Source organism: Vespa mandarinia, chromosome 5, assembly GCF_050613455.1.
Source record: "Vespa mandarinia isolate Hongniang chromosome 5, ASM5061345v1, whole genome shotgun sequence".
Classification (NCBI taxonomy): Eukaryota; Metazoa; Arthropoda; class Insecta; order Hymenoptera; family Vespidae; genus Vespa; species Vespa mandarinia.
The window spans coordinates 6,979,784-7,000,000 of NC_140814.1; the positions used below are offsets into that span (position 1 = coordinate 6,979,784).

At 31.0% G+C, this 20,217-nt stretch overlaps 1 protein-coding gene across 2 annotated transcripts in view; it reads right to left on the bottom strand.

The window, feature by feature from the left end:
• ldd (lipid droplet defective) overlaps positions 1-18,577 on the bottom strand; it is a 30,583-nt gene extending 12,006 nt beyond the window's left edge. For both annotated transcript variants that reach the window (XM_035867090.2, XM_035867086.2), the window contains exons 1-34: positions 17,922-18,577; positions 13,694-13,783; positions 13,361-13,584; positions 12,937-13,079; positions 12,723-12,853; positions 11,606-11,991; positions 11,200-11,514; positions 10,829-11,084; positions 10,546-10,746; positions 10,239-10,453; positions 9,930-10,140; positions 9,449-9,831; positions 9,076-9,367; positions 8,778-8,972; positions 8,466-8,683; positions 8,200-8,384; positions 7,605-8,113; positions 7,138-7,530; positions 6,420-7,058; positions 6,091-6,282; positions 5,936-6,018; positions 5,700-5,862; positions 5,443-5,624; positions 4,690-5,313; positions 4,465-4,595; positions 4,023-4,345; positions 3,757-3,949; positions 3,535-3,675; positions 3,115-3,435; positions 2,531-3,026; positions 2,319-2,439; positions 2,024-2,214; positions 1,798-1,936; positions 1,498-1,705 (exon numbers count right to left, since the gene is read on the bottom strand). In XM_035867090.2, coding sequence (XP_035722983.2) covers positions 1,498-1,705; positions 1,798-1,936; positions 2,024-2,214; positions 2,319-2,439; positions 2,531-3,026; positions 3,115-3,435; positions 3,535-3,675; positions 3,757-3,949; positions 4,023-4,345; positions 4,465-4,595; positions 4,690-5,313; positions 5,443-5,624; positions 5,700-5,862; positions 5,936-6,018; positions 6,091-6,282; positions 6,420-7,058; positions 7,138-7,530; positions 7,605-8,113; positions 8,200-8,384; positions 8,466-8,683; positions 8,778-8,972; positions 9,076-9,367; positions 9,449-9,831; positions 9,930-10,140; positions 10,239-10,453; positions 10,546-10,746; positions 10,829-11,084; positions 11,200-11,514; positions 11,606-11,991; positions 12,723-12,853; positions 12,937-13,079; positions 13,361-13,584; positions 13,694-13,756 — 8,467 coding nt within the window. In that variant the 5' untranslated portion in view covers positions 13,757-13,783; positions 17,922-18,577. The remainder of the gene's footprint in view (positions 1-1,497; positions 1,706-1,797; positions 1,937-2,023; positions 2,215-2,318; positions 2,440-2,530; positions 3,027-3,114; positions 3,436-3,534; positions 3,676-3,756; positions 3,950-4,022; positions 4,346-4,464; positions 4,596-4,689; positions 5,314-5,442; positions 5,625-5,699; positions 5,863-5,935; positions 6,019-6,090; positions 6,283-6,419; positions 7,059-7,137; positions 7,531-7,604; positions 8,114-8,199; positions 8,385-8,465; positions 8,684-8,777; positions 8,973-9,075; positions 9,368-9,448; positions 9,832-9,929; positions 10,141-10,238; positions 10,454-10,545; positions 10,747-10,828; positions 11,085-11,199; positions 11,515-11,605; positions 11,992-12,722; positions 12,854-12,936; positions 13,080-13,360; positions 13,585-13,693; positions 13,784-17,921) is intronic.
• Between the last annotated feature and the right edge of the window lie 1,640 nt (positions 18,578-20,217).

Consider the following 20,217-nt stretch of genomic DNA (forward strand, 5'->3'; position numbering starts at 1 on the left):
TCGCGAACAAAAAACCTTTTTTTATGATCTCTTAAAAAAAAAAAAAAAAAAAAAAAAAGAAAGAAAAGAAACAAGAAAATAATAACGGAACAATATATTTCAACCGAGTCTAATGTATTCTTATTAATCATTAATGAATTCTCCGCTCGTTAATATTTATTCCTGCATTAACGAAAACTACACGAAAATAGAATGTGCGTTAGGAATAATGTGAATGACCTCTTTCCCCTCGTTAATTATGTAAATGTAATTACGCGAGAACGCGTATTACTCGCATTGTAATATATCTCCAAAAAATCTACCAACTGAACAATTGCAGGACGAATAATCCTATTAAGCGTTACAACCGTATTACCGAACTAATTTCTTAGTAATATTTTTTTCTTCTTTATTGGACTCTTATAAGCTACACATTCCTATTTGTACATTCGCCAAAGCTACAATTTGATGAGAAAATATACATTACCAACGCTCGGAAGCATTATCCTTTTGATTACGAAGATCATTAAAATTATATCTTTTTTAAGCAAATCTCTCTTTAACCAAATCTACAATTATATTAAAGCTAATATAGTTTTTACCGTTTCTATGAGAACTTTTTATAAAATCTTAGAATCTTTTTTTCTCACATAAATGTAATTACGAAACAAAACAAAAAATCGAATAAAAATTCGACGGAATTTAATTATTTACAACGAAAGAGTTACCAACGTTTCTTTATGAAAAAAAAAGAAGGATAAAACAAAAAATACAAAAAATGAAAAAGAAACATGGAATATATTTCTCTATTATTTACCTGTTATATGAACGTATGAAAGATCGAGTACAACGTTAAATTAATTCGTTTTAATTATCTTTAACAATTTAGAAGCACGAGTTGATTTTATATACTAGTAATAAACTAGTAATAAATATAGAATATTATTGTATAAAAATAGGATACGTAAAACACAAGCATGTAAAAAAATTTTAGTATAAGTTAACCTTCACCATAAGACGAATGTTATAGTCTTATATGTATATAAGATATATATATATATATATATATAGAATAAGGTATTATAAATGTTATAATTTGATTTCTTCATAATTATTAAACAAAAGGAAAGACAAACAATATTATAGCTCTTTTATTTCATTTAATCTGAAAGTAAATTTAAATTATGCTATATTTAATGATTTTGAAAAAATTTATTTGTAATATTTCAAATCCTCATCCTTATATATATATATATATAAAGTTAATTTCAAACAGTAGCAGAGTCTTTCAACGAGATAGATGCTAAAAAGTTTGCATACTTGAGAAATATTTACTTGGTAAGATAAAGAGTAATAGTTTCCGTGTTCTCCAATAATAGTACCTTCTCCCGAGAATATTAATTATTATAATTATGGTGTTAATAATTTACTCTTTCTAATAATACTTTTGTTATTACATATATATGTATGTACTATATTATATGTATATTTATATTCGAAAATATCGAATGAAGTTACCTGAATTGGTGTACTTTGTGATGAAATAACCAATCAAAACGTAAATGCAACCATCAAAAGCTATCATAAAAAGGATCAGAGCTAAGGACATTGGATCACCAGGACTAGATTCTTCCCATATATTTTTCCACGTGACACCAGTACCTTGTACTTCTTTGCGAACAATATAAAGACAACCATAACAGAAACTAGTTGACATACTGAGACACTAGAAAAAAAAAGAGAAAAAAAAAAAAGAAAATAGTTAAACATTCGTAATGAATGATGGAAAATGTATATACCTTAGAAAGAATTACTTACGATTAATAATTTATAAGTCAAGCCAAAAACAGCTTCCATTGCGATAACGATGATATATGGCATGTAAGTTAATAAAAACATAACTACTGTTGTAATTGCAGAAAGACTCGCTGAACTGAACATCGTCGATATCATGTAACTAAATAATCAAAAATAAAATGAACGAACGAATTGATCGTTGACAAATTCTTTAAGAATTATTTGACAAATAAGAAAAATAATTTACCAAAACGTTAGGATAGAAAATATATAATCGAAGAGAAGAATTAGAACCAGGATGGGATTAGATCTTGGAAGAATTTTTCCAGCCAAGAGAATCAAACTGATACAAATAATTATGATTGATAGCTCGATAAAGGAAGTTATGTACCAAGCAAAGGTATTTCGCCAAGGCTTCAGTCCCATAACACTCATCACCTGGAATAGTACGATTGATTAAAAAAAAAAAAAAAAAAAAAAAGAAAAAAAAAATTTTATCAATGTAATTCAATCAAGCGATATTTAATATATTTCTTTCGTACCATAGAATTCCTGGATTCTCTTTCCCACACGATATGTCGAACGATTGATCCAACGCACATCATAAAGGCAAAAAAGAAGCATACTTGAAGGCCCTGAGATTCGTAAAGGGTCGTTTGAAAGCTAAAATTGAATTTTTCATCTTACTCTTTCTAAAATCTTCCATTTTATCTATTTACTTAAATTAATAATTAAACTTTTATGGATTACTCACGGTACTTGTTTCCAACAAGGATAAGGCATTTGTTGCGTGAACGTTTTCCAATTTTGATCCTTTTGAGATTTTATTTTAATAATTGCACGATCGATGGCATCCTGAAGCTGTATGAAACCTCGAAGATATCTAAGATCCTCTATAAAACTGTTTTCCGGTCCAGGTATCCAAAATTGATTCTTTAATCTTATGGTCGACGGAACATAATCTACGTCCATACGAATTTTGTACGTGACATTATCCGATAATCCATAATCCAATGATCTTTTAGACCTTTCCGTTTCCTTTTCTAAAAAGACGATTCCTGCTAAGAACTCGTTTGTCTCCATGAGAGAACGAGCGTACGTTTGGAGTTCTTCCTCCGTTGAAAATCCTTTCATTCGATTGATTAATACGCAATCCATCAGATTATTCAATATTTCTACCATAGTAATCAGTCTCTTCGATCTTTTTAATCTCCATGCTATCTCGCCGATATTAAAGTTCGAAAAATCACCTGCGAATATTCGCGTTTCAAATAAGTAGAAAATCATAATCTTCGAAAAACTCTATTTAATATATAATAACTATGTAATCCTTCTTACCCTCAAAGTTTCCACCACCAAAACTCTTGATAGCTATTCGCATAATTTTCGATGTCATAATATCCTGCAATTCGTTGAGACTATCACCCATTTCCGAAAGGCTTGCCAATGATTTAAGTGTCTCCACGAAACTATACATCAATTGACTAAAATGATCCATCTGTACGAAAGTATCATTCGCAATAGACATAACTTTTTTAATCACGATAGTATCAGGCGCGTAAAGTATCTGACCACGTAATAATGGTTTAACATAGGACCAAATAATCTTTCCAGCACCCATGTTGATTAAACTTTTGTAAGTCTCCCTACAGAAATCACCTGCAACGATTATGATCGTTATTTTCTTTTTTTTTCTTTTTTAATCGCACCAAACTGCGAACCATTTACATATATTCGTATAAATTGTAAGTATATTACTTGGTAAGGAATCGAGCTCGATCTGATCATCTTCTTTCGTATTATCCTGAATACTTGCAATCATTTTGTAAAATCCATTGTTGTTGTCTATTATCATTTTACCACAAAGCATTCTACTCGAATCCGTAAGAAATTCCGAGCCTATAATAATAATTAAATATAATTAAATATTACAAATATTACTTGTCTTATCTTCGTGAAATTTATAATAATAAAACTAACTTGATATTATTTCTTTAGCATCGGACTCGTCTTCGGATTGTAAACTCTCAGGAGAAATTAAGTTCCCTGAAAGTTTGTCCTTAAAAAATGGAATCAATTCGGAAACGACTCCTAGATTATCCAATACCAATTTTCCTTCGGCTTCCGTTAAATTCGCATTTGCCATGATATTTTTTACATTTGCGCTTAATAACTAAAAACATGATCCTTGTTATTATTAACTACGTTGAAATGATATTAATTTAAATTTCGTTATCAATACTTACAGTTTTGAGAATATAGTCGAAATTTAAATTCTTAATTAAAGTGATAGCGATATTTTGCGTTTGCGTATTGTTCAAGTTGCAAAGTACCGTGCTAATTTCATCGATCGTTACATTAGTTTGTTCAACGTTTAACATATCTCCTAATTTAGATGGCGAACAGATCGTATCCTTCAAACTAAACGCACGTTTTTCCTTCATAAAAACCGATATCATGTCGATTTTAGCCTGACTCAAAATCAATGCTACCTCCTTCGATATATTTATCTTATTGATCAAATAAGTTCTCACTGTATCCCAATTATCGAACATATCGCTGATGACGTCTAAAATGAAGAAAAAGAAAGAAAAAAAAAAAAAAAAGAACAAATAAATTAATAAAATTGAAAAGAAAAAAGGAAAAGGATAATGTCATCGAAAATCTTTAACAAAATTGTTAACGCACATTTAACGTTTAATAAGCCCAAATTCTTAAAAATTTCCATTGACTCCAAAGAAACGATTATGTTATGCAAATCTTTGATCAAATTTTGATCATTCAGAAACGGTTCCACGTCCTCCAGAATCTCGTGCATTCTGTAAAAATTACACGATCATAAGGGGAGGTAGGCGGGAAAGAAAAAGGATTACAGGAAAAATATTTCATAGTGATCCACTTCCGTCTCATTACCCTGAAAATATTTTATCGATGGTCTTGTCCTTCAGAAGATTAACCACACCATCTACGATATCGGGCATACTGAGAACATTGGAAATATCCTTGAAATCTATCTTAAAGGCAACGTCCAAGAGATTACCACCCTCACTGAGAACAACACTTAAATGATGTAAGATCTGTTTCAACCATGTCAGATCCCACGATGCGTTTTGACGCCAATGTATTATTTTCCGTTTTATCAGAGACAGATCTAAGCTCTTTGCTAATCGATCAGAAATATCCATTACGGACGGATACTTGGCCTCTTTGAGATCGTATCGTAGAACTTTGCCAGCCCTCTTTGAGCTTAAGAATTGATAGAGAACGCTCACGTTTTTACACTCGAAAACGGTTCGACATAAAGAATGATTTCTATCACTCAATATAGCATTCACGTTGATCGTCGCATTCGGTAAGAAATCATCAACGAGTTCAACGTCAGACTTCTTCACGACTTCTCGTAATGGCTTCCAAATGGGCACATTTTTTTCAGCAAGATTCGTCAAATTAATTATATTCTCATGATGTCTCGCAGTATCAATCAAATGAGTATTCCTTTGTAGCATATCCAAAATCCCAGTAACGAATATTACGTATCTTGAAAATAATATGTCTAATAATTCATTTGCATTCCTTTGTTTAATTGTTATCGATTAGTGCTCAAAAAATAAAAAATAAATAAATTAAATAAATAAAAATAAAAGAAAAGAAAGAAGATTTTATTACAAGCCCGGCCTCGAGAACGCTGGATCTCCGATGAACTTGTGAAAACAATGATTGATCCTTTCCTTATATGTTTCATTTTGAAAATCAACAACGATGTCTGCGATATAGTGAAAAGTCGCCTCGATACTGGTTATATATTCATTTAATGTCTTCTGATTATTTAAATATTTGTAATTTTCGATCTATGACGGTAAATAAATAAAGAATTATTTATCCTATAGGTGCATTTTAAAAGATCGACTATATTGAACACCCACCATGCTCGCGGTTTTGTTCCAATAAAATTCATGAATTAGTCGATCATGAATTTCAGAGTTGTTTAATTTATTCATATCACAGATAAGCTGTGCATAAAGCGCATGTCGAGATAACTGTGAATTTACGATATCGATCATAAGCGTGGTGCACCATGAACACTCTCTGAAATAAAAAACTTATTTATTAATTGACAACAAAACTAATATTGATTAAAGGTAATCTTAAATGAACTTGCTTGGCAGTAGATGATGTTTTCACAAGGTTTTTAACCAAACTTCCTAATTTATTCACGACCGAATGAGCCAATGTCCGTAAGTCCTAAAACAAATCTCTCGAATTAATAACAAAGTTCGTTGCCCTTTAGAGAAATTCCTTTTAAACTCGCTTTACCTTCTTTTTGTATTCCAAAGAAAAGTCTTTGAGAGTACCCTCCTCAAAAGACGTCCACCAAGTTGGAACCTTTAGATTCTTATAACCTTCCAAACTCACGCGAATTAAAGTATATAACGAACTATTAATTTCTTCGACAAAATAACTTTCATTCCAATGTTTTTCCGTGCCATTGTACGTAACAAAGTTACTCTGAAAGAAATAGAAACTATAGACTCTATATCTTGAGAAGTTTCTTAAAAGGATTGAAAATAGATTTTCCGTAGAATTAAAAGTACATTTCATTGTTATTAAGACAATGATATTTGTTTATTTTATAGATAACGTACCACGTTATCTAAGTTGAAAAATAAGAAGTCCAAAGCATTAGGGAATTTATCATTCGCAAGGACGTTCTGGCAAAAGTTAGTGATGCTCGAAAGAAGACCCTTTTTTCTTACAAAGCTTGATGGTATCAAATACCTGTCGATGTCGCAAGGTTTTACTTGACCGAGAAAAAGTTTTTCGACAAAGTCATTTAATCTTTCCGAAGTGAAGAATGTGTCTACAACGGTGACAACGAGATTGGGCATGTCTTCGATCAGCGTCAAGATTGGTTTGATTTTCGTATTCTCGTAGACGTTCCGTAGCTTCTGCCAAATGTCACCACCCGACAAAAGGTCTGCTAAGAAGTTTAGCAATTGTAGAAACCTTATAACTAACGTCAATGGATTCATCAATTTGTTTAAATCCTTAGGGGGCTCTTCAAATTTAATATTTTCGTAAATCCATGAAGCTTCGGCATTTTTTATAAGATCCCACGTGTCTGACGATAAATTCCTCCAGGTCGTCGAATTAAAGATGTTTGATCTAACGATTATATTATCGTTCGATGATATAATCTTTATTATCGCGTCTAAGAATTTTATCAATGATAAAGGTAAAGGTGTTGATTTTATAATAACGTCCCTTTTTCCTTCGACAGCTTCCTAAAAGACGAAAATCATTGTATATCTATAATATTAAAAAATATCAAGCATTATATAATATATTTGTAAAATATCTTACATATAATTCGATGCTGGTAATAGATTTCAATACTTGATACGGATCGAAAGTGCAAACTTTCATTAGGAAATAATTCCTATCTTTAATGGACCAATAATTAGGAATAAAATGAGGATCACAAAACGTTGCTCTAATATTTTCGAAAGGCATAATCTGAGAAGTCTTTTTATCTATCGTTGAAAACCTAGCGATTAATGCTATCGCTTCTTCAGGCGAAGCTTCCATAATTTTTAACAATTGTTGAACATCGCCACTTTTCACCGCTTGCCAGATATACATTTCATCGTCCTTTATTTCCAAAGTCTCCAAAGTTTCGGCAATATTAAACAAAGCTTCGGAAATACCCTCAATGATCAGCTTGTGGTTTGCCCATGTAGTATTTAATTCTGCGATCTGAAAATACAGAACGAACACTTGTTGCGTTCAATCGAATAGAATTGAACTTTAGTCAATTTTCATTAATTTACCTTAAATGAAGCGGACTCGACGTATTCCAAGGAATCCCTCAGTTTTATTAATACATTCTTGAAGTATAGTTTAGTAAAAGGTCTCTCGATAGTTACCGTTGTATTTACTATTTTATTTATAGCTTTTCCAAAATCGTAGATATCACCGATTACAGTTAACATATACAATCGATAAAGACTTACTGGTTTCCAAAATATTTCCCTTTCGGTAGCAGCGAAATTCACGTAACCATTGAAATTTTCTGAGCTAAGATAACACGTAAACTTTTTTAATATCGTGTATTCCTCGATACTAAGACCGACTCTAACGTCGGACCACCAATCGAATAAATCTGTGCAATTGAATTTCGCATGGTTTTTTATCGTTTGTAAAATTTTATTCTCGATTCTGCTATCAGACAGGCCGTTCACCAATGTTGATAAAATATACGGTAATTTCTTATAAATTATCGAGACTACACTCTCATCGTTGAAACCTAATATGGACAATAAATTGATGTCCTTTGATCCTATAGAAAAAGAGAAAAGATTTTATTAATAAAAAAATCTTTGTATTTAATTACATGTAATTCTAGACCAAATAATCGAAACCGACCATCTTGAAAAATATTCCTCACAAATGAAAGTGCTTCGTGGAGGACATGCGAAAGAAACTTTCCAATGACAAGTATCCTATCGATCCCAGTAATCTTCCATTTCCATAAATCGCTCATCGTGAGGTTACTTTGAAATACTTTGATCGTCTCGTCTAATTTCAGATCGATATAATCCAGAAATGACCTATTAATCATTTGACTTCATTACATTTTGCATTATGTCTTTTTTTAATTTTTTATTCGATAAAAAAATACTATCTCTTACCTCTTAGTGACCTCAATATTTGATAAACGTTCGTCAAAGATTCTCTTTATTTTCGGTTCAGCCATCTTTATATACGGCAGCAATTTTGGATTTTCTGCTAAAATTACTTCCTTTGTGTCGATAATGAAAGTATCAAATGTTTCCACTAGACCACGGAATTTCGTGTATCCCAACGTCCAATTAAATGGCGGTAGTAATGCGGGGGTATTGAATTGTATCTATATAACAAGAATATAAAGATACATAATATTCGCTCCGACTATGAGAAAATCCTTAAAGTTAAATTGAATTCAAATGAAAATCTTTACTCACAATATTTCGAACTTTCATTATAATAGGATGATTTTCCCACTCTTTAATAAATCCAGTAGAATCGCAAGTTATTCTCTCGAGTTCTCTTAAAAATGATCGACTTCCATTCCTTAATTCCAAAACTTCACCAATACTCTCATTATGCACACATGGCCAGTCAAATTCGCGTTCTTTATACTTATCGATATTACTCATCTAAAAAAGAAAAAAAAGAAAAAAAAGAAAAAAATAAAGAAAAAGAAATAACGAAATTCGATAAGCCACGATACAATAATTAATACAAATATAAATAACTCACAATATGAAAAGGAAAGTTCGATGAAATCAAATCGATTACATCGAATATGATCGATAAGAAATTTCGAAAGAAAGTTTCCAATAAGATTTGCGTTTCCGGTAGATCACTTATAATCTCCGGAAGCTTAATCATACCATCGTTCTTACGAATCTGATTGATAGTTTTTTCTAAGTTTTCGAAGATCATCGAAGAAGCCCATGCGATCGCGTTGATATCTTTCCAGAAAGCTTGCTCCTGTATGTTGAAAATTGGCTTTTCCATTATGTTGAAAATCTTACATAAAACACCTACGCTGCAAAGAAATGTAACTTGTCATCGAATTATCGATATCTCGATTGGCACCTTTTCATTTCGTTAAAAATTAAACGCGTACCTAATCTCCCAAGCGTCCCTCGAAGTAAGATTTGTCGTCCACGCTGTTTTAAAATTAGATTTGAGGTACTCCAATCTCAATAGATCGTACTGCTCGTCCTCTTGAAATAAAATATTGTCAATGTATCCGTAAATCTGAATGATCTCTTCGTTGAACATCGTCCAATTGAAGGTATTCATTTTTCCTTTGGATAAACCTTCATCATTGAAATCGACAACATTGATATTTATCATTAGATCATTTTCTACAGATCTCGAAACACGACAAATCAATTCTTTTAAAAGCTTCTCATCCGATCCCTTAGGATATGCTATTAAGTTTGGTGGATTCTTATCGATGCAATACGATTTCGTAAAATTCGAATATTCTAATATTTTCAAGCTCTGTAAGTAACACGAACGTTACAATTGTCAATCGATTACTTTTTCTTCGAAGATTTTTTTTTAAAGATAAAAAAAAAAAAAATCGAATTATCACTGACCTTTTCTTTGTCCGTGACGGTAAGATAAAATGATTCTATCAGTTCATATTTGTGCCGACGAAACTGATCGATCCAACTAGTTGGTTGAGTTTGAAGATCTCGCAAAATGATTATAGCTAATTTATTCATATCTTGTAATCTAGGTTTTACCGTGAAATAGGATAAACTACGGGAACCGCACATCTTTGCAAGACTCAAATAAATTCCTAAGCTGTTAAGAACATTATAGTATATTAGCATCGAGGAATACTAAAAAGATTTTAATAGATCGTATAGGAGTTTTATTTATTTATAGATGAAACTACTCACATGTCCAATCTTCCTTTACTTCGAGTATCCTCAAAAGCCTTTGACCAATTTTCATTAATTTCGAAAATACTCCAATCTGGATCATCCCTTCTCGGAGATTCCAAATAAGAAACGAAAGCTCTGGTGACCTGGACAACTGTTGTAAGATTGGCTTGTTCGATTCCAACAGTATATTTAAAAAACATATTGACTAATGTGGCCAAAGTATTTTCTATCTGCAATATTATATTTATTAATCAACCGACATTATATGTACTTACGTTTTAATATGATTTTTTTATTCCATGTTAAGCATAATCTTACGCACGATTTTTTCGTAATCCTCAAAATGAAAATTTGCATGAATATCGGAAATGAATTTCTTTCCGGAATCACTGCAAATTATATCCTCTATATTCTTCGATTGGACAATTGTCAGATTCTGATAATTGTCGAATATCTCGTTTAGAATTTTTCTCTCACAAATAAATTCTTCAAATTTCTTATCCTTTGCACCGTCTACTAATCGCTGAAAAATGAAATATATATTTTTACGATGACACGTTAAATCTAATCTTAAATATATCTAAATAAAATACAAACGTATTTACCTCCACAAAATTTAATCGAGAAAAGGATCGTATAATGGTTCGATAAATTATTGGATCAATATTTGTTAGAATCTTTTGTACTAATTCTTCATGATTTTTACAAATTTCATAAATGTTCCTTTCAGTTTCTGAATGAATGACGGCCACGTGATGAGTCATTCGCACTATATTCTCAATCAATGAACTCGCATATGTAAGTGAGTTTACTATGTGCTCGGAGAAATAATATTTTAAATTATCGATAATTTCAGCGGCTCTGTAAGCATAATATGTATAATAAAATTATAAAATGAAAAGGGAAAAAGAAAAAAAAAAAAAAGAGATATCGAAGATATATCGTTTCTAATCGTTAATAAAGATATCGTACGTACAAAAGAATTTCATCGGAGTGTTGAGTTAACAATTTTTCGGTCAAAGTCATTCCATCTTTCAGAACCAAAAATGCCATGTCTAATATTTTCGTAACTTGTGTCTCGTTCGTTTTCTTAAGCGAAAAATCTTGGATAGTTTTTACTAAATTATCAAACACCGAGAAAAAATCATCGGACGATTCGTTAGTACGATTATGGAGAATTTCCTTGACCATTCCAAGTAACGTATTCAATTTTAAAAATCCATGACGAGCCGTCGTCCAATCATGTTCTTTCTCAAAAATAGGATCTAATAGCTTTACAGTTTTGTTTATACTATAAGAAATAAACGTGAAAATGTGTCAATTATATCGTACTAAATAGCGAAAATGAATTATGTTGTCGAGAAACGTCTACCATTACTCACAAAGTAAGATCGATTTCCTTGAAAGTGACGTTTCGAAAGAGCATTATAACGTTAGGTAGCCATTCTCGAATTCTAAGATATCCCGGGACGTATTTATCTATAAATTTCAAATTCACAATAGTATCGACCGTGAGCCTGAGATCTTGAAAAAAATCATAATCGCGAAATTTTCCCATCACACGATCGAACATGCCCAGCAAACTATTAAAATCAATATGTTTCGAGAGTTCGGATAATATATCTGGAATTTTGTCGGCATTCAATTCGCAAAGGACCTTCGAGATTTCCACATAATCCTCTTCTTTCGATAAGATCATATACTTTTTTAGATTTTCTGGTGAACAAACGATACCGTCGACGTTCGTCGAGCCGAATGTTTCAATAAGCTGAAATAAAAAAGTGGCGTTAAAAAAAAAAGAAAAAAAAAAAGAAAATGACAAAAAAAAAGTCGTTAAATAAATAAAATGCGAAGGAGGAATGAATCTTATTGACTATCGATTGAGGAAAAATATAAATTTTATATAAAATGAAAACAAAAAAAAAGGAAAAAAAATAGAAAAAGAAAAATTATCTGTCGTTGATTATCATTACATTGCATAACAAAAATATACTTTGAAATTCTATCCTTGATAAAATCAAATTAAATTAAATCCTTCCTATATCGAAGTAAGAAAAAAATTAAGAATGACTTTAGAATTTATTTGTTTATTTTTTGCACAATATGGTCATAATGAAAAACGAATATTAGATAAACACCATGACTAATTCGAACTTATAAACAAAAACAATAAACAATAGATGAGTAACAATGACTCAGCATTTCTGTACTCGATTAGTGACAAGATGTTGTTTAGAGTGATAAATAGAAAAAAAAAAATTTTTCTTTAGTCCTCATTAAATTAAATATATTATTTCTTATATCATTAATATAATATATATTAAAATGAAAACCTAACGATGAGTTTGGAAGTTTATATTAATTTTTTTTCGTGTTGAGATCGATGCAACAATTTTTTTTTATTTTCAATTTTTTTATAAAGATTTTCATTGTTGACCAGTGTTATTATGATCATATACGTCTCGATTAGAGTTATCATTTATATCAAAATGTACTTACGTAATACAACCTTATTGACGATTCAAATAAACTATCGACGAAGGTAGTACTTGCTCGTGGCATTTGAGCCCTTAGAAAGCTCTTGATCCGATCGTGATTGTTGAAGAGGTCGCCGAGGTAAATACCTCTGTCTATAGACATTCGAAAATTCTGTCACTCGCCATCCTCCTCTTGAAACGATCAAGAGTTTCGAGAAGCGATCGCGCGTACTTACCAAACAACGCTTTGATTTCCGGTCGGGTGAGTATCTGCGCCATTGACTTAAGAAGTTGAATACTCTTTGGTAACGTTTTCACCGCAGAGAGAATCGTCTCGTTGCTGAGTATTGGCTGCATATCGACCACTAAAGGACCTAAACTGTAGTAATCAACAAATCCCTTCATTGTTTATCTTTTTCTTCTTCAAATTTCTATTATTCTAATCTCTCAATATTCGTACAAAAATAATAGAACTATATAAATTTGACAATGTAAATTCTATGTAAACTCTTTCGGTAATAATATATATTTTCAATTAAAAATTTAACGTTTTCCCATTGAAAAAAATATATGTTTTATATTAAAAAATCAACAAGTATCTTTGATTTCTATCTACTCGTATTATTCAAATTATTTAAATAAAAATAATTTCATAAATACCTAGCATTCTTGTATGTTGGCACTTCCTCGTATTCCGAAAGAGGTTCGCAAGTATTTCCAATACTACAGATAAAGCTCTGAACAAAAGGTAAAAGTCCATCCTGAGGCATCGATCTTGACGGGAAATGACAAGTCGAATGATATACTGGATCGACATTATCTCGGACTGTATAGAGTATTATAAAAACCAGAATCGGCCATAGAAATATCAAGGCTAGAATACCCTAAAATTATTTTTTTATAAGAACTTTAATATAAATATTATATAGCATGATATAAACAAAATCGATGTTAATGTAAATTTATTGAAATGAAAACAATCAAAATACTCACTGGTTGTCGCTTGCGAATAATATAATTTTTCCAAAGAAGAAGTGCGAGCTGATCGCAGCCCATCTTGCGAAGGTCAAGAATGATTCGTCCCTGTTAATAAATCATTTAAATTTATGGATTATCAAATGGCCACGTTAAACACGATATAAAATAAAATTTCACATTTCGATAAATTAACAAATGGACGAACAGACGAAAAATCGAAACAATCAACTCAATGTGTGATCCTTTCACTGTGCTTTGTGAAGCACGATTGAACTTGGCTCGATAAGAATACATACACAAAAAAAAAAGTAATTAAACTAAATCATATCAAAAGCGGAAGAAGCTTCTCATACTATCATATATTAACGCCCCTTTCTTTATACTATCTTTAATTATTATAGTTATGGATCAAGCATACATCAAACAAGTACGACAAAAAGCATGGAATAAATGTTTGAAGAATATGACGCGTAGTATTCTTCCTTTCGAAGGAAGATGGAATAAAAAAAAAAAAAAAAAAAAGAAAAGAAAAAAAATAAATTGATTATTGAAAAGGAAAAAAAATTTGCTTTTAAATTTTCATATCCTTACGACTTGTTCTTGTAGATCCATAAATAGTAATCTGCAGATTTTTCTACGAATAAAAGTCAACAAGAAGCATCAAGTCAAATAAAGAAGTTCTTTTATCGCTTCAACCGGTTGACCTCCAAATCACGAATACGTACACACATTCACGTTTCTCTTACTTTTCTCGTAATATTTGGACGTAAATAAATGCATAGATAAATAGATAGATAGATAAATATCACATTGCTAACGGTTATTATGTTCATCTGACGTAACACAGATTCAAAGTAATTATTGATTTGGAAATACTATCATGGCCTTATCATTAAAGTAATAGTAGCTTCTTCCTTGATGCAGTCGTTCGCTAGGAACTAATAACGTTTACGTTTAAGATAAAACTTCATTTATGTGATCGTTAAAAAACTCGACAGAAGGGTCATCAGCCTAGCAAAAGTGTCAGAGTAGTTGGTTAATTATACTTTTTCCATGATAATTAGCCAACTGCAATCAATTTCTGCGAATTGCATCTCTTCCTCATTCGTTAAACCTGCAATTTTGTACACAGAGCGCAAAATAAATTGCCTTTTTTTTTATTTTTTTTTTTTTTTTAATCCATCGTTCACTTTGTCGTAATGTATGTACATAGCAAGGATGACCTTGAAATTATCGATGCGAGATTTTTTTTATTAATAAAAGTCAATGTCAAGATCCACAAAAAGGAAGGACAAGTCGAGTGTGCAATGCAAAGAAAGAACAAAAAAAAAAAGAAAAGAAGAAAAAGAAGAAGAAGAAGTAGAAACGTAATTTTAAACGCAACGACCTATTGAACACGTTTCCTTCGCTTAATAGGCGACGTTTGTGGTTTGAACTTTCACTACGTTTGTGCAGTTATGCGAGCTATGGCAAGTGTAAATCACGAACGTATACATTTCGTAAGAATGCACAATGATTCCGACTGACGTAATTAGTTATATACCTCTCGTACTTTCTGTCGTTTATATCAAAACTAAAATGGGCCTGAAGTTCAAGAGCAATGAATTAAAAACATTTTGATCTTAGGATCTATTTAATTTTTCTTTTCATTTTCTCTCTTCTTTTTTTTTCCAATATTTTCGTGGTCGTACGTATTAAGGAAAACGCGGACATAATGAAAGTCCCTATTGTTTGTACGTAAAGTCGTGAGATCGAGGAAGAAATGAGATCAACGAGGGAAAAAAACAACAATTCCATTCTTCCGTAAATTTGTCCGAAAGTTGAAGAATAAGATAAATGAATAAAAGAATTGCTGGTTCGCATGTTTCGCAAAACGGTGAAATTTTTGTTCGCTCTCGTTATTAATTAATTGTAGATGTGTAAGTAAATATATTTAAGTACCTATGTGGACTCGATTTGATAATGAGAACACAGATAATGAGAAAAAGAAATTAATGCATAGGAAATGTTTTTAGATGACAACAATTTTTACAATATATATCTCTACGATAAATGTTTCATAACATTTCTTTTTCTCTCCTATCTTCCGGGATCATGATAATAATATCAATGAAAAATCAAGTATACGTAAATTATAATACCAAGACATTTTTACATTTTTTCTTTTTTACAGATTACATAATTACCAACTTGCCTATATGAAGAATTACTAAATAGTTTTTTTATGGTCATAATTATCGATAATAAACATGTAATATTATTGGATGGTTCATAATACTTTATACAAAAAAAAAACTCTATTTATCATGCAATCCAAATGATAAATATTTTGATATGCATATTTAATGCGTAACGTTGTTTTAATTCTCCTAAAAAGATCGTTTTTCTTCTGAATAATCTAGGATATTGGATCTCTTTCTTAACATCAATTTATAAAAAGTGCTTAGAATAGTAAAAGTCAGTTCGCATCAGAAAAAATATAATATATGATAATATACCATATTTTTTATGAAATACATATAAAAAAAAAAGCTCGAAGTTTCTCTTCAAAACTCATAAGATTATCTTATAATAATAAATCAATTAATTTCAATGATTTCTTTCTAAAGTCATTATTATTGAGATTTAATAATAATACAAATAATGAACTATTAGTATAAATTACGGGAGAATGAATGAATAAATTTTTTACGACGGACAATATTTAAGAAAAGACAAATCTTGTGGAAGATCGCGAAAGAGTGTAGAAAGGTCGTCTTTGTTTTTCTTAGAAATCTAAACTGTTCGCGAGGCTCCCTGGCGAGCTGGTCGAACAAGTTTCCCAACAATAACTCGACGATGCTTTGGAGATTGTGCGAGAAGGAACAGGAAAGAATCTCTTGAATCGATGCTAATAAAATATTATTACGATCGACAAATAAAAAAGATATACAGCATTGCTGAGATATATTATTACTATTATTATTTGACGCGCTAACATTTTTTATCGTTCGATAATCCATTGTTTTTTCTGCATTATTTTCCGTCTACGTCATTCTGTATGTACTTACACAAATTTTTTTCCAGTTAATGTCCAATAAGAATTGACTGATGTCTTTTATTTTTTTCTTTTTCTTTTTTTTTCTTTCCTTTTTTTTTATAAAATATTTAAAAATTATTTTAAATCTCTATGGCAATAAATGATATAAACAATGATATAACTATATATAAATATAATATCAATTAGGGATTAACATTAATAGGTCTTTTTTGCATGATACTATAAAAATTTTTAAACAGAATTTTTTTAATAAAATAATGTTAACTTATTGCCGATGTTGTGCGATTTGTTACTTCTGGATTATTTATTTTTTTTTTTTTTGGGCTTGCCAAACATAAAATTTGCGACAACAATCCGCAAATCATTGAGAAGATTTCAAAACGAAATTTGACTGGACATTAGCGAAATCACAATTATGTGAAAATGTCAATCAAAAATCTAGAAAAGAGATTTTGTGCAAAAATAATTATGGTTGCCATTTGATAATCGATTATAATATATGTCACAGATACAGTCAAGATTAACAAAATTTTTTTTAATTTAAATATTTTATATTTGATAATTCTCTCTTATTGGAAAACCCATTATGTACGCAAAATATGTGACGTGCTTATAATAAAAAAAAAAAAAAGGGATTAACGTATCGATTTTCTACCTCTTTCATATCTTTTTATAGGCATAAATACATTCTTTTCAATGAGACCTATCTTAAATAATATTTAACTTCAAGATTTATAATTACACAAAAACCAATCAGAGAATTTCATTACGCAGTGCATAAATTTCAATATATTTATTTCAAATAGTTTTTTTTTTTTTAACAATAGCATATCAGATATGATTAATAAACGATTATCTAGATTATAAACTTAACATCGATCGCTTAATATTTCAAAGTATATACATTAGGAATTGAATTTTAATCGACTTTGAAAAACCTCGTAAATATGAATATTTAGCTGGAAAAAAAAATGTCCTACACAAGAGAAGACATAGACAACATAAGCAAATGATAAGATTTGGCAATGATAAATACGTTTATGATGATAGAATACGTTTAAGATACAAAAACAAAAAGTGTAATTTTTGGATCGAGGAAAACTTTGAAAGAGAAAGAAAAGATGACGGATAAAATGGGAAAACTAAAAGTTGCATACTGAAAAAGAAAAGTGAAAAGATGAGATAAGGAGAATAGTGGCTTACCTCTTAGAAGATCGACGACATGAGAGAGAACTCGATGAACGAAAGTGAACTCGTTCTTCCACTGCTGTTCTTCTTCTTCTTCTTCTTCTTCTTCTTCTTCCTCCTCCTCCTCCTTCTCTTGCTTTCTTTTCTCGTACACCTTCTTTCTTTCTCTCTCACTCTTTCTCCCTGCGCTCTCTCTCTCTCTCTCTCTCTCTCTCTCTCTCTCTCTCTCTATCTATTTCTTTCTCTATAATGACACTCAAAAGAATAAAAGAAATACGCAAATATCTTAATAATGAAGAAATTACTGGGAACGATTACACGCACTTTGAACGACGACGGTCAGAATACGACTGTTGCCGCTACGGTGATCCACGAGCACGTGGACCTTCGGTACCACGACAATCCTTCGTAAATATTCATTTACGTGCCGTGCTCGCTCCAACACAGTTGCATTCAAGCAAGGACGCGAGAGACGAGCTCATGCGCTTGATAATCCTTTTTTCAATCGACGAATAATCCTCGAAGAATCCTTCTCTTTAAATCGAGAAAGAGAGAAAGGAAAAGGACAAAAGAGAAAAAGGTACACAATGATTTATCTTTGAAAGATTTAACAATTCATGCGAATCCAGAGAATTACTAATTCGCATCTTCATGCGACGTAAAGAGAATATCGACGAGAAAGACGTGCGAGAATGCTTCTCTGTAATAATAACTAGTTCGGTTGAAGGAAGTCGAGAATTAATTAATCTCTTATCTTTCTCTTCTTGATTTATATCAAAAGATTTTATTTTGTATAAAATGTAATTGGATGTTTCTTATCACATATTTTTTTTCCCATCCGTTGTATCTTTCTTTCTTTCTTTCTTTCTTTCTTTCTTTCTTTCTTTCTTTCTTTCTTTCTTTTTTCCTTTTTTTCTTTTTTTTTTTCCTTTTCCTGTATACATAATAAAATTAGCTCTAGCTCTATGTCCAATGTTCAGTATGACATCACTGCAATAAATCGCATTGCTTGGTAATTTCATATGCGTATGCGTAAATGTCATATAACGAGTAAATCTGTTTACCAAATAAACTTGATCACGACCTCGACGATCGTCTGAGGTCGATCGAGCGACTGACCTAGCTTGCCTTAAATATTCTTTCATCAAAGCAAGATATCAAACATTGATGAAAATAAAACAATCGTATTAGAATTGACAAAAGAGAGAGAGAGAGAGAGAGAGAGAGAGAGAAAGACAGAAAGAGAATGAGAAAGAGAGAGAGAGAGAGAGGGAGAGGGGAGATCGTTAATCTCGTAACAATCAAGTACTTCAAATATTTTCGAACGATCATCAATATACAATTACGAAAGCATCGATCGACAAAGGCTAACAATACAAGTCAAAGTGAAATGTATAATAACCAGAGCATTCGACGCACGCAAAGTTTCCAAACGATGCGCGACTATATTCGTGCCACAAAATCCGTCCTACCTTTGTCGTATTTAAACACAAGAGAAAGTTCATTACACAATAGAAAGAGTATAGGTAAAGATAGAGAGAGAGTGAACGATATGGTAAATATGAAATTATGGATGAAAAAAAAAAATGTTATCGAGTATGTTAATCACGACCTATTAGATTATTCTTTAATTTCTTTAGAAATGTTTTTGTCGAGAAAAATTATATATGTACACTATTTTATGCAAATTATATATGTACACTATTTTATGCAAATTATATATGCACACTATTTAATACATAACATATATGTAATTATTATTTTATAATTTATATATTAAATATTTTTTTTCATTTATAAATAGGACATTAACAATCAATGAATGGCAGACATATATACGTACAAAAAATCAAAGAATCTGCTATGAGATAGTGGCACGAGCAACAAAGAAATTTCAATTCGTGGGTAATCCATTTTCCATTTTCTTCTTATACCCTCTGCCCCTTTTTTTTATTGTCACGATGATTTCCATAAACCGGATTCTATTATCTATAAAACTCACCGTCCTATTTTTCAATTCGATGCTTTTTATTTCAACACTGTTTCACCACCGTTCTCGTACTTTTATTCCTTTACCTTTCGTAAACATGACCCTTCCCCTACTCTTTCCTCTCCCTTACTCTCTCTCTCCTTTACTCTCCCCCTCTCTCTCTCTCTCTCTTTCTTTTTCTTTCTGTTGGCATACCACAAATCTTTTTGCCTTCGTTTTATCGCGATCCCAAGAATAATTATTTCACTATTCTCGTATTTCCTGGCTTTATCTTTGCGGGATGCTCGTTATCGCGAATACTGCTTACTAACAGCAATGCTG